At 42.6% G+C, this 15,305-nt stretch overlaps 1 protein-coding gene across 1 annotated transcript in view; it reads left to right on the forward strand.

Moving 5' to 3' along the window:
- Window positions 1–15,305, forward strand: part of ALK (ALK receptor tyrosine kinase) — a 735,395-nt gene that overhangs the window by 241,334 nt on the left and 478,756 nt on the right. Inside the window, exon 3 of the mRNA XM_070798938.1 lies at window positions 7,732–7,896. Coding sequence (XP_070655039.1) covers window positions 7,732–7,896 — 165 coding nt within the window. The remainder of the gene's footprint in view (window positions 1–7,731; window positions 7,897–15,305) is intronic.

Below are 15,305 nucleotides of genomic sequence, written 5' to 3' on the forward strand. Positions count from 1 at the left end.
TCCTTCTATATATTCATTAATGTGTGTAAGGGCAGGGGATATGGAGACTTAGCAACAAACGTTGGCTCAACAAATGAAAAACCCTTCACCAACACAATTTCTAATTAGCCCACTATACTTACAGTTTTCTAACTTCTCTAAAGAACCTGTTTTTAGAGGGTTTAAAGCATCTCGTGCCTCTCACGGTTGGGAGGCTGTGAGCAATCACATGTGGCCCGACGAGCCTGTCAGGCAGGCTAGAGAACCTTCAGAGGAGTTTGTAGGTTAAAACACTCTTGTCACACCCAAGAGTTTTTATTGACTGGAGCTCTAGGTTAGCTCTTTCTCCGAAAGAGGTCGTGGGGGACAGCCCCCCATAAAGTCAGAGGTGTAGGTAAGAGCACAAAGTAGTAAAGTAGGCAGGCTCTGATTATGGGGGTAGATGCTCGAGGAGTTCCAGGGGGACTCCTGAGGCTCGATCCCGCCTTTGCGTATGTCGAGCCTCCTTCCTCATGACCTTTGTCACAGGCGGAGTACCTCACTCTGGCCCCCAACAAGTTACCAGGTTAGGAGCTGGAATTTAGAACACTTCTAAACTCACCCACTGTGCATCCTTTGGCAAGCTCCTCTATGTCTCTGGATTCAGTGTCTTCCTCTAAGATGGTCCTCAGGGTCTTTCATGATCTTGAGGTCAACATTTGGAAAGTTCAGGGAAATCTCTTGAGAAAAGGAGACTCCACCTTGTGCCCCAGGATTGGTGGCAGCCAAGGGAGTTCTCTTGAGCTGGATACAATTCTTAAGGCCTGACAGTATTTCAAGACTGCTGGTTCCTGGAGCTTTATCTAATGAACTGAAGTTTCGAATATGAAGCTCTATTTTATGACCTCTAAAGGTCACCTACAAGAAAATTGCCACATGTGTATGGTGCTTCATATGGTTCTTTATTGAATACACAAATCAGGCTTGTCAGGAATACATTGGCATTTGTAAGGCCACCCATGAATCATTACAGCCTTAGCTTAAATGTGCCAATAAGCCAAGCCTGAGGACGTGAGAGCTGGTGATTCAGTAACAGATTTTCAACCTAGCTCAGGCCTGGTGCTGCCTGGAGAGGATGCCATTCGGAAAGGCCTCCACAGCCAGGAGAGATGCCCTCTACTCTGTATGTGAAGGACTCCCTGACCAGCCATATGACCCTGGGTAAATCTTCTCTGGCCTGGGTCTTGGTGTTTTCACCTGTCCAATGGGAAAAACAACCTCAAATGTTGCTTCAAGTTCTAACAGCTGACTGCGAATATCACCTTAAGGCAGAAACACCAACCTTCCTGAGGTACAACAAAATACTGAGGAAATGGTCATGTGCTATTGGCTGACTGCCCCATTAAATACTGTTTCTCGTGGTGAACAGAAAGCTGTGTTCAAAAGGGCATGAGTAAATTCTGAACCAGCTAATGTGCATTAGGAATTTCTCCATTCTAAAGACATGCATCATTCTCATTGAGTCCTCCTACCAGTCCTGGGAAGTTAGTCTTATCACTGAGATGGCTGGGACTCAGAGAGAGGGAGAGAGTGCCCCACACTGCACAGCTGACAAGTAGCAAGACTGGAGTCAAATCTCAGGACTTGTGCTCTATCCCTGAGAAACAATCCTGATGGTGTTAAGTTGCTTAATAAGACCTATGGGCAAGTATGCATAGGAAAAGACTGCAGAGCTGGGTGGGACCATAGAGACCACCATTCAGCAAATGAGAGATTTCAGGCCCCATGTCAGGCTGTCAGCATCCTGGCAGCTAAGCACTGGATCAAGAAAACTAGAGAGAGGAAAATAACCCCGAGGCAAAAATCACAATTATGTTGCCATATGTTAAACTAGTAGCAAACCTGTTAATTCTGTTTTCAGATGCAGATCCCAGGGCTGAGTATACAGTTGAATAAACTCTCTTGTGGGCCCCAGATAGTCCAAAAACCTTGCCCATCCCACTCTCAGTTCCCTTAACGGAGACCCTTAGCCTACCAAGAACCACAAAGGATACCACAGAGGATATCAGGAAAAACAGACATGAACATGGAGTCCCAGACTTCAATGCCGCTGTAGGTTTGACTTTCTGAGTCATTCCCACTGGGAGTAAGACTTGGCTCTTGGGGATGGACACACTGACTCAGTCCTCGCCTAGGGTATCCCAGGTCTGGCTTTGTGAAGGGGGGAGCAGGACACTCTTCAAGGACAGCTCAGTGCTTTGCTTCCTGTCTTGACCCTGCCTGTCCCAGTTCCTGTCTTGCCTCACTGCAGGTCTTGACTGTTATTGGTGTCTGTGGCTCTGAACGAAGGGAAGTCTTTCTGCTGCCTTTTCAGTTCATAATTCCCTGTTAGTGAGCTACTGATGTCAAGGCCTTGGGGTCCCATGGAGGAAGCAGGTCAGTGGAAACCAAGTCAGTCACTTCCTATGTGAGCAAGTAACTTCAGATGTGACTTCATTTCTCTAAGCTCCAGTGTCTTCCTCTATCAAATTGAGATACAAATCCCATTTAGTTCATAGGAACTCAATAAAATAATGATATAGGGTGCCTCGGATTGTGCCTGACCATGTTAAACTCTCAGTACATGCTATCCATTATGAAATGGAGGAATTTCATAATTCCTCCATTGGAACTATTCTCCATCTCCCCCAGGGAGATCCCTTACTTGGGGCTCTTCTATAACCATACACTCCTTGCTGCCAGAGTCGAGAACATAAGTCCAAGCTTGACTCCTGGGACACTTGTAATAAGAGACAAAATGAAGAAGGGTGAAGTATCACGAGGTTGATAAACATACTGTTTCTCTCTTTTTTCTATGACTCTGCTTTTCACTCTGTGGTTTTGCTTTCACTCCTTGTGTTGGGTTGAGGCTGGGCAACATCATCCAATGGGCTCCTATGAACCTGCCCAGGCTGGCACCTGCCACCTGTGGCCTCTAGAAACCAGCCAGCCTCAGAAGACATGTCTTAAAGTCTAAAGGAGGCTGTTGGTCCCTTAATTTGGGTTGTCTAAAGGAGACTTAGGAAACTAGTGGGGGGTCTCTGCATTTATAGGGTTGGGGTGAAGGAGGTACAAAGGACCTTGATCTAAGGGATTTGGGGAAGCTTGAGGTCAGTTTGGATATAAAGGAAGACTGTGGGACTTTCTAAGTCCACTCAAGAGAAGACTCTAGAGTTCAAAGTACATCTGCTATCCCTGTTATGCTTGGACAGTGCCTGAAACTTCCATGCAGTCTCCTTCCTGTGGCTCAGGCTGGGAAGATTCCCACCTTTGCCAGAGTAGCCACAGCTGGCTTCCTAGGCTCAGGCCTTGAGCAAGATTGCTGTGGTAATCACACACATTCCCAGAGTCCAGATTCAGTCTCAAAGTGCTTGGTCACTGCCAACTCACCACAGCCAAGGGAACTGGGCATCTCTCTGGGAAGGGCCACCACAGGGTTTTTCTGATGGGTTACTGAACAGTTCTTCTGAATGGCTGTATTTTATACTAGAACAATTTCTTGAAGCTGTTAATTCAGTTTTAGAAATGTAACTCATATCCTGGAAGATTTAAGAATATGGGTACAGACTGATAAAAATGTGTGAATACACACACACACACACTCACCCTGGCAGTCATCTGTAAAATCTGGCTGAACTCTCCTTCTTAATTCTTTGAGAATCTTGAGGCAAACTGAGTCCCTATGGAGTGTGATGCACATTCCACCTCCTTTCCTGGGGAACCCATTAGGGATAACAGCAGGCCCTCATTTAGAGGCAGACAGAGTGAGGGGACCAACAGTCTGTAAGGTTGTGTTGGCTCACGGTGAGCTCTATGGAATCACCGAATTCAGAAATGGAGAGCATCAGATGCTCCATCATTTTCAAATTGCAGAAAGCCAGGTGCAGAAAAAGGAATGGACATTCTGAGGCCCTTCAGCTGCTGTGTGCAGGACTGAGCCTGGAGTCGCCCTCACTGCTCTACCAAGACCTTTCCCTTGATAGCACTTGACACTCCTCTCAGCAGGCCAGTTATTTCCAGAAGATTCCATTACTTTATCTTTCTTCCATGATGGAAGTGACTTTCTGTTGGTCACAGTGATTTCAACTATGTGATTAGCAGGTTCTGCAAAGTCTTTTTCTCATTGCTCTTTCTCAGTGGTTAGATTCTCCTGGTTCCAAACGGATATGTGAAAAGTACAGTTTTGGACCTGACACAGATGAAATATAGCTCTGTCCCCTTAGGGTAGTATAGCAGCCTTTATGGACATGACAAAGTTACAGACATAGTATCTAATAATAACCAAAACATAGCACTTCATAGCTTTCTCATATATTATTTAATTTGATCTGTTGGCCCTGGATTAAAATTCTGAAGCTGTGGAGGTGTGAGCTCTTCAGCGTTAGTCGGCCCTGGGTCACATTCTGGCTCTGCCTCAGGGCAGTCCTTTCATCTTTGTACAAGTAGAGTAAACTTTCTGAGTCTCAGTTTCCTCAGCTTTAAAGAGAAAACACAATTCACTTCTCAATTTGTTCAGCAGATTAAATATAGTGATATAAGAAATCTCTTAGGCACAGTCCCTGGCCGACAACTGGGGTTATTAAATGTTTGTTTCTACACCTCCCCTTGGGTATGGGCCTGTTCAGCCATTTTGGGTTGCTTAAGGCTGAGCACTTCACTGAAGCCCTTAGTTCCTCTGAGTCCTATTTGTAAGAGAGACTCTATAGCACCCATCTCCTGGGGACAGCGTCAAGGAGGGCTGAAGAGAGAGATCCAAGAAACACCCTAGATCTAGAAACTCAGAAAAGGCTTAGGAAAATGAGACTTAATCTGCCATTTTTAGAGAAGACAAGTCCCAGATATTATTGCTCAAAAGGCACTAAAGCTAGGTCAGAAGAAACCTGTGTTGAAATTTTATAAGAAATTTAATCAGAATGTAGAAAAGCCCAATCTAATTTCACCCCAAATAAGCAATAATATTGGCTCCATTTCTATTTAAAGCACAAAGTACATCTTTGACAGCTGAAGAGAAGCTGCCTCAGAGTATGAATTTCAAAACAAACCTATTTGATAATAGGAGTATCTGCCTGGCCTGTTTTACTAGGCAGAATCTGATCCATACACAACTGATCATCAGTCTCTCCAGAGTTCAAAGATTCAAGGATTGATGATACTTGAGGCTGGAATTGAATGTTCTGTTGTCTGTTTGTGTAACATGCGCACAGAGCATGTTTGCTAGGCAGTGTCTGAGCTGGCATGCCACCCTTCTGTTCCACGTGGAAGCAGGATGACTCTAATTGGAGAAGAAAAGTCAAGATGGAAGATGGGCTTCAGAAGTTGAAGCTCTGGGAAAGGCACCGATAGTTGTTGATGTGGGGTGGAGGTGGCCACCTTCTGACTTGATCTTCCGCTAATGTGGTTGGGTCTTTTTGATCATCCACAGAGGAGCCAGGCTTAATGGCTATACTTTTCATTATAAGATACATTTCATTATAAGGATAATTTTGTGCTACAAAGTACAAAATGTTGGTTTTTTTTTCCTTCTCTTTGCATTCTGTTATTGAAACTGGGGACCTAGCAAGCAAGTCTTGAAGATTAAGGCAGCCTACAATTCATGGATACTAGCTCATAGCAGTAGCTCAGCCCCCAGAAGCATGTAGAAAGTCTTCAAGGCTGATAAAATATGTAGGCAGCAAGTGGCATGTCAACTCAAACAAGCCTAGCTCTGCCTGTTTCAGCTTGACATTATAAAGGTGAATTGTCTGAATCATGAAAGGGCGAATGGTATTAACCTTAGGACCAGGAGGATGGCAGCTCTGGAGAGCAGCTGGCACATAAATCTCTGCTGGTTGAGGAGTAGAAAGATACTTAATAGAAGGGTAATTGAAGGATTTTTTTCTTCCCCCCTAAACTTAGTTTGGCCAGTGTCATTGGGAATTATTTCACTCCTACTCCAGGGCAGGGCCAGCTTCTATGGTGTTACTAAAGGACATTCCAGTGACTGGCTATCTGCACTAGATTCCAGGGCAGGGCCAGCTTCTGTGGTGTTACTAAAGGCCATTCCAGTGACTGGCTACCTGCACTAGATTTGGCACTATTCCTCCTCTGCCTTCTGGAATTCCCAACAGAGAACTTGTCTTGGAGATCAAGGTAACAGTAGCTCCAGAAGCAGCTATTAAAATGCACAGTGATAATTGGGAGTTAGTACCCATTAGTGGCTTGCCTGGTGGCTCAGTTGTAAAGACGCAGATTCAATCTCTGGGTCGGCAAGATCCACTGGAGAAGGAAGTGGAAACCCACTCCAGTATTCTTGCCTGGGAAAGCCATGGACAGAGGAGCCTGACAGGCTACAGTCCATGCAGTCTCAAGAGTCAGACACAACTTAGCGACTAAAATTACCCATTAGCACCACCAAACAGATTGATTTAATAAATTAGTTATAACGCTTCAAAGAGTAGGGACTTTGGAATCTTAAAAAAGTCAAATCAAGAAGGAACTTTAGAAGACATCTAGTGTGGGTCTCATTCTGTATTTGAGGAACTTAAGGCCCAGAAAAGTAAAGTGGCTTATTCAAGGTAACCAGCAAATCAATAGCAAAGTTGGAGCTGGAACCTAGGTTTCTCTGGGTAATTGTTTCTAGAATCATTGAGTCTAAACCTCTTATTTATGAATGAGGGCACCAAGTTCTACATGTGAGAAGAAGATACCAACCAAATGTGAGAAGCCTGGATACCAACAAAATTTCCCAAAGTCCCATTCAATGGTCTTTATATCAAATTTTCCCTTTCTTCACATCTCCAGGGCAAAAAGGAGATGGAGATGATGAAGTAAAGAGTAGATGACTAATTTGCTTTCTGACACATATTCTATTGATCCATGAGCAAGCATTGAGAGCCTTCAGCCACTTTGGGTAGAAAATAATGAGCAAGGCAAGGGAAATAGAAGGTGAGTATATCTTAAAAGTAGGGCAGCAGATGTGAAAGGATTGGACACAGTGATGATTCTTGCAAAGAAGCCCAGAAAAGATGATACAAAGTCCCAGAGCACGGCGTCTTCTTGCCTCTTCTCTCTCTCCCAAATCAGTGACCTTCCCTATTCCCTCTCCAAGAGAAAATAGAACTCAGATTAGCTATTCTAGCCTTTGTGCTCCTCCCTGGAGGGTGGTTGAAGAATAGATGATATGGTTGGCAAACAGGGCTGTGAGAAGCCTAAGTTCCCTTTGGCCTCCTCTTCTTATTTAGGAACCTGATAAGAATTTTTGCTGAGCATCAGTTGTGCACCAGTTGTGTGTGTAGATATTGTGTTATCCTGCTGGTTCTTACAGCAATCTCCAGAGGTAGAAATTATCATCCCTAATGTACAAGAGAGGATGGTTGAAGCCAGAGAGGTTAATTTTCTTGCCTGACTTAGATTCACACCTTTCTGGTTGCAAAGCCCAGCTCTAACCTGTTGACCTCAAGCCTTCTTCATGTCGCCAAGTAACTTGACAGGATGCAAATCTTTTCATGGTTCAACCTCTTAGCTCTTTTTTTCTACTTGCCTTCTCTGAAGACATCTCTCATAATCCGAGTTATACAAAGCACTCTATTTTTATCTCTTAGTCTCCTTCTCATCCATATGGAGCTAAGCTGCCTGTGAAATTTATAGCTCCTCACACCTGGATGAGATGGAGGCCAACTTCCTGGAGTGGAGTGGGGCTGGAAGGTCACATCTGGGAGACAGTTTGCTCCACTGACCATGGACTGCTCCTTGCAGGTCTGGAGTGCAGCTTTGACTTCCCCTGTGAGCTGGAGTATTCCCCCCCACTGCACAACCTCGGGAACCAGAGCTGGTCCTGGCGCCATGTTTCTTCTGAGGAGGCCTCTCAGATGGACCTGTTGGATGGGCCTGAGGCGGAGCATTCCAAGGAAATGCCCAGAGGTAAGGGTAGAGGACAATGCAAAGTGTCCTGAGTGGTCCAGGATGAGGATGGGATGTCTGTTTCTGTTTGAAATTTGTGACTTCTCCATCCCTGTTCTGTCCTGTTTCCTTTGAAACCTGTTTTTAATATCTGTGCCTTTCCATGCCTTCGAGTATACAAGGGAGAGGAGGCTACAAGTTCAGTTTCAAGATCAATCCAACCCTTTGGATTGAAGGGTTTAGAAATAGGATTTCATAGCTCTCTTTCACGCAGATTTCCCAATGTAAGATGTTGAAAAAAATGTTAACCTGTTTGTTTATTTGGAATGGTGTCATCTCTAAAACATGGGACATCCAGTTAAATTTGAGCTTTAAGCAACAGATGATTTTTTTAGTATAAGTGTGTCTCATGTAAGTAGTTGGGACATACTTACACTGAAAAATTATTCCAATTATCCTAAAAAATTCAAATGTTATTGTGTTCTGCATTTTTACTTGCTGAATCTGGCAATCCTAATTTGGAGTATGTTGTATAACTGAGTTAAATGTTAGTTTCAAAGCCATTAATGACTATTCAGACTGCATATTGGTTCTGCAAGGTGCTTCCAGTAGTTCATCTTCTTCTGAATTATCAGTACTGGAAAAGATAGGCTCAGGATAAGTGATGGATGCTTGATAAATATTTGCTGGGTTTTTAGAAAGAGATACAGAGGCACTAAGACCTAATCCTTTCTCAGGTCTCTCTAAGGCAAATCTTAGAGATCCCAATTCCTTGGACCCAGAAAATTCTACCGATCCAGCATTGACAGCCTGTATTTTTAGATTTTAGGAAGAAATAATAACTGACATAGTACTGGATTTACTGGGCATGGCAGAGTAGTACTTCCAATTGCAAAGCCCTTCCAACTGCATTGTCTCGTTGGGTTCCAATTTTGCGAGGGCAACAGGGCAGATGAGAAAACCAGGGCTCAGAGAGGGGAAGCAACTTGCTGACGATCAGCTTATACATGTGGGTCTACAGGTCTAGATGTCTGCCTTGATGAATCATAGACAGGAATACTCTCCACCTTATCATGCCTCTGTCTTTATAGCAAAAGCTGTGGTGAGAGCTGCTGTGGGCCCAGTTCTTAGGGTGATTATCTCAGACAGATGCTCCTGGGAAGCACACAGGAACAGGGCTCAAGGAAGTTGGTGAGGACTAAAAACTAGTAACTAATGCTCCCAGGCTTCCCCCTCAGCCTGGAGCCCTGAACTGTGAGGCCTCTTTCTATTATACACACTCTCCCAGGATGACCTTTTCTATTTTTATGACACTCTTGAAATTTCTTGACTATGATTTGTATTTAAAGCTGCTTTCACCTGGATACTGATGTGTAATGTGGGGTGTGTGTGTGTGTAAGTGAGTGGCTCTTACCCAATAGTGCATCCAAATCTTCTGGAGAACTTATACAAATACTGTCTAAATGCTATAACCTAAGATTCTGATTCAGTAGATGTGAAGTAGAGCCTAGGAATCTATAGACTTTCAAACTTTATTGTAAAATCAAGCATGTACAAAAAAGTAGACATAATATATATGTGTGGATTAAAGATTACAACATAATCAGTACTTGTATTCTCATCACCAAGTGTAAGAATTTGAATGTTGTCAATTCCTTTACAACCTTTTCTTCTCCCACCTAGATCAAAAATCTCTCCTTTTCCCCAGAGGTAACCATTACCCCATACTTTATGTTTAATCATGCATTTGCTTTTCTCTATGGCCTTACCCCTTATGTATATAGCCTCAAACAGCATATTGATTAGATTTGCAACCTGTTGTATAAATGGAATAGTGTTTTGTGATTTGCCCATTTTAATACATATAGCTGTGGTTCGTTTTGTATTGGATCCATTACATGAAAATACCACAGTTTGTCTCTTCCACTGTTATTAGATATTTGGGTTGTTTCTGAGTTTATGCTATTACCAACAGCACCACTACATGCCTCTTAGAGTGTGTGCATGTCCATGGGTTTCCCTGGAGCATAGAACTTGGGGTGGAATTTCTGGGTCAACATGGTTCACCTTCCATTTCAATACATAATCCAATGTATTTTCCAAAGTGGTGGCACCAACTTATATTCTCTTTAATGATATATTAGTGCATCCAGGATTCTACATCCTTACCAGTATTGGGTTTTGCCAGACTTTGTCATTTTTGGTCATCTGGCAGATGAAATACAGTATGTCATCGCAACTTTGATTTCCATGGGGCTCTGTTTTATTTTATGATTGTATAAGTTTCTCAGGTGATTCTTAGGTTTCTTGTACTATTGGTGTGGACCCTTTTTCAGGCTTACTCACATTCAGCCATTGCTAGTGATGTCTCTGGATCCCAATTCCTAACCCATTGAAGTCGTCCTGTGTAAACATGTTTTTGATCATAGGTTTTTAATTATGATTGATCATAGGTTGAATTATGATCAAATTTCACTGAGTGAGGAGAGAAGGACAAGTGGCAATTATCCACAGATATGGTGGTGTCAGGCTTTATAACTTTGAAAATCAATGCTTTTTACATTTTTAAACAATTTTAAAGCAGTGCCAATAGATTGTGTTTTGCCACACTCTGACCTGTTTCTCCTCCCCTATGCTCTGTCTTGGGAGAAGGCAATGGCACCCCACTCTAGTACTCTTGCCTGGAAAATCCCATGGATGGAGGAGCCTGGTGGGCTGCAGTCCATGGGGTCTCTAAGAGTCGGACACGACTGAGCGACTTCACTTTCACTTTTCACTTTCATGCATTGGAGAAAGAAATGGCAACCCACTCCAGTGTTCTTGCCTGGAGAATCCCAGGGACAGGGGAGCCTGGTGGACTGCTGTCTATGGGGTCGCACAGAGTCAGACACGACTGAAGCGACTTAGCAGTAGCAGCAGCATGCTCTGTCTTATGATCTTTAGCATCTGCATGTTATGCTGAGTGTCGTGAGAGGGGGAAAAAAAAGGAAGGAGAGGAGGGGAGGAAGAAATACTGACTTTGCAGTGGTCCTGAAAGTGGATATATATTGAGGGCTTTATGTTTCTAAAAAGCTAGATCCCAAGGCCAGGACATACACTAAATGTGAACTTTTCCATTATATGAATCAGTCAGTTCAGTCCAGTTCAGTTGCTCAGTCGTGTCCGACTCTTTGCAATCCCAGGGACTGCAGCATGCCAGGCTCCCTGTCATCACCAACTCCTGGAGCTTGCTAAACTCATGTCCATCGAGTCGGTGATGCCATCCAACCATCTCATCCTCTGCTGTCCCCTTCTCCTGCCTTCAGTCTTTCCCAACATCAGGGTCTTTTCCAATAAGTGAGTTCTTCACATTAGGTAGCCAATGTATTGGAGCTTCAGCTTCAGCATCAGTCCTTCCAATGAATATTCAGGATTGATTTCCTTTAGGATGGACTGGTAGGATCTCCTTGCAGTCCAAGGGACTCTCAAGAGTCTTTTCCAATACCACAGTTCAAAAGCATCAATTCTTTGGCATTCAGCTTTCTTTCAGGATCAGTCAGGATTTGAATATCCACTTTTTAGCAAGTGTTGCTAATTTCCATCTCTCTGAAAAATTATTGCTCTTCCTAGTGTGGCAGGATCTCACATCTCTGAAGATATTGATGGAACAACCATGACAAAAGCTTCTGTGGATACACCAGTTTACTTTATCAAGTTTTTTAGTGAACAAACACATCCAAATGTAATTTGGGGGAATCTCACCATTGTCAGATACTTGCGTTTATTCTTCCTGGGGTCTAGTGGAGGTATCTATACTCTGTCTTGATCAGTCTTAGAAACAAAAGACCAGCCTCCCAGCTTTTGTAGCTTTTGGACCACCTGTTGTTTTTGAAATCAATTGATTACATTGCTACCTGCTTGTTCCCTGAAGTAGGGTTGCTTCTCGTGAAGCATCAGTCCCTTGACCTGCAGGGAAAGAGTAGAAGAAGGTAAAGGAAGAGAAAATTACATGTCCAGTCCAGACAGGAGCAAAGCAAGGACCTAACTCTCAACTCTTTAGAAGCTTATTTCTCTGTCATTTTGACAGAAAGAATTGCTGTTGATGGAGATAAGAAGGAGTGATGGAGTACCCTTCAATAAAGGGTTTTCCCACTCCCCCCCCCCCTCCTTTTTTTTAACTCAACATTTATTGGTTGGATGGTATTTAGACTCTATTGCAATATTTCTTGTCAGGGGATATAGAGGGGCCAGAGAAGGCGGTGAGATAATACCAATCATAGATAATGAACTGTAGGAGTATAAATTCTGAATGATTTTAATTTATGGCCCCTGTAGCTGAGAATAATAAGGGAGATACAATGCAGAGCAGCAAGATAATAAAAAGTGATGATCTTGATGGAACATAATATTATAAATTAATAAAATCTTGAGGAATCATCAGGTTGAGGCGTTCTATGACTTTTTAAGAAGTGCCAGGGGCATGTTCAATGTCTACTCCTTCCGGTATTTTGGAATGCAGTCAAGGGAACATATTTTTCTTCTTCAGCAAGATAAGATTTTGATCTCTAGCTAAATCCTAGCTTTAAAATGGGAAGCAGATTAGCAGCCCCCCTCCCAAACGCCTCCCCAGCCCTTCACGCAGATGCATACACAGTAAGACCAGGCGTAGACTCAGCTGGGAGGGGCTCACGTTCTTCTTGTATCAACTGAATTCTCCTCCAGGGCACTGATTCTCAGGCTTTTGCTTTATTTTGTTCTGTGTGTGAGGCCTGAATGAAACTCTGCTCCTGAGATTTTTCTGTTTATCTAGGTAGCATAATAGTTTTCAAAAAGGTTGAGGAATACCGTTCTGGAGCTCTGAGATGCCTAGCGAAGCTGCCGCGGGTGACGGGGCCACAGTGGTAGGTGGGGTCATCTGGTCTTTAGGTTCACTCCTGTTTTACCCTTTTGTGTTAGTTTCTTGTAGCTGCTGCAACAAGTAAACACAAACTGGGTGACTTAAAACAACAGAAATTAATGTTTTCCCACTTCTGGAAGCCAGCAGTCTGAAATCAAAGTGATGGCGTGGTTGGCACCTTCTGGAGGCTCTGCAGGAGAATCCCTCCCATGCCTCTTTCCTAGCTTCTGGTGATCAGTAATTGCTCCCCTCACTTCGTCTCTATAGGCAGTCTTTAGCAAAGACCTCTGGTTTTAGCAGTTTGTTGAAGCTGGGAGAGTAGTCAAGAGAGATAGGCAAACTGGACTAGAAGAAGAATGTAATTGGAATCACACACACACATTCCAGAATAGAACGATGTTTCTTTTCACGTGTGTCAAATGCGGTGGTCCAAACTGGGACTGTCTACGCCAAGTGGTTCCCAGAATCTCCCCACCTATTCTGTTCCCTCTGTCTACTATGGAGTTTCTGTTTTAAGGCAGTGGTTTCTAAACTTTATTTTATTATATTCCCCATTAGTAAAATATTTCTGAGCACTCTTGCTATGTGTGTATTCATCAATTATATGCATATATATTTTTTCTAGCTATATAATATTATTGGTAAAGCTTATTTTGCTTCTTACTTCTTTAAAATAAATGTAATCATGCACATACTTTGGAGCCTCTGCAGGACATCTGTCCTCTACAAATGGAACTGAACTTCAGGATTTGCTAAGACATGTCACCCAGCCCCAGAGTCATTGATGAATCTGTCCCTTTCCAGTCCTTTAGGAAGTTGCCTGGGCAGATTTCTCCCTGTTCACCTCCCATCTCCTGAGCTATGCTGGCTGGGTACTCTCCATCAAGAAGGCCTTACAGATAGGTTTAGCTCTTGTGGTCTCTCTGAGTTTCAAAGACCATTTAGTCTCTTTTTTCAGAATTAATATGGTTTGCAGAGGAAGAAATCACTTCCTGTCTAAGTACTATTAACATACTAACTCACCCTCAAGAATCAAAAGATATTTTTCTCTAAGATTACTTGACAGACCTGAGGAACAGGGTTGCAACCAAATATTTTCTACCGGCTTATCTAAAAAGGTATCTTGGTACTGAAAACTAGAATTCATTTAAATGCTCACACAATAAGGATTTAGTTAAATAAAATATTATTGTTTTTTAATTGCTAAGTCATATCTGACTCTTGCAACCACATGGACTGTAGCTTTCCAGACTCCTCTGTCCATGGGATTTCCCAGGCAAGAATACTGGAATGGGTTGCTAGTTCCTTCTCCAAGGGATCTTCCCAATCCAGGCATCAAACCTTTGTCTCCTGCATTGCAGGCAGTATACTTAAATATTATGCAGCCATTATATGTATGCCATGTAAAAACAATAACATGGGAACATATTCAAGGCCTATTATTAGATTTGTTTCAAAAGATTAACCAATGTATGTTACATAAATTGTTTTGTAAAAGAGAAAAATGTATATGTACGTAAGAAAAAAGTCTATAAGGAGATATACTAACATAGCAGAAGTTATTTCTAGATGACTCAATTTTTCAGTGATTTTTATTTTCTTCTGTGTACTCTTAGTATTTTCAAATTTGAGTCCATTATTATGTATTACTTTTATAATAAGATAAAGCATCATTATTTTTTAATATAAGGGGATAAAAATTCTCATTTGAAGGTATGTCTTATTGAATTATTTTAGACTTTCCTGGGGGAGGGAACATGTTAGCTATTTTCTGCCACAACAACCACCAAAAAAGCCTGTGGTACTGGCTGGAGTGAGACAAACCAATGGGCAAGCCTGCCTTGCTGGGTATGGTACAGGGCACCAACAGTTCGCTTCAGCTCACAAATCCAGAGCACCCCTGCTGGACCCTATTTGTGCTTGATTTATGCTTGGAGGGTTACAAAGGGTAATCACTTGTGCATAAGGTTCAGGAATTCACCCAGGGACTAAGTGCAGCACAAAAGTATGAATGACATCAACACATTTCAATTCAATTCACATTCCTATTTCAATTCAATCTTTGCCCCTTCAGATGTATCAGAAGGATTGCGGGTGGTTGTGTGTTTTTTGTTTTTTTAACTGAAGAATAATTCTTTACAATGTTGTGTTGACTACTGCCATCAGTGGAGAAAAGGGAACCCTGTTGCAATGTAAATTGATACACCCACTTTTTTTTTTTTTAATGGGATTTTAAACTTTACTTTTAATTAATTAATGTATTTGTTTTTATCTGAGCTGGGCCTTCATTGCTGTGTGTGGGCTTTCTCTTATTGCAGTGAATGGGGGATACTCTTTAGCTGTAGTATGCAGATTTCTCTTGTTGTGATGCATGGCTCTAGAGTACACGATTCAGGAGTTGTGGCATACAGGCTTGGTTGCCCTACAGCATGTGGAATCTTCCTGGACCAGGGATTGAACCCATGTCCTCTACATTGGCTGGCAGATTCCTGTCCATGGGACTACCAGGGAATTCTCATGTGTTTCATCTGAACACACTTCTTATCATACTAAA

This window comes from Bos indicus, chromosome 11 (assembly GCF_029378745.1).
Source record: "Bos indicus isolate NIAB-ARS_2022 breed Sahiwal x Tharparkar chromosome 11, NIAB-ARS_B.indTharparkar_mat_pri_1.0, whole genome shotgun sequence".
NCBI lineage: Eukaryota > Metazoa > Chordata > Mammalia > Artiodactyla > Bovidae > Bos > Bos indicus.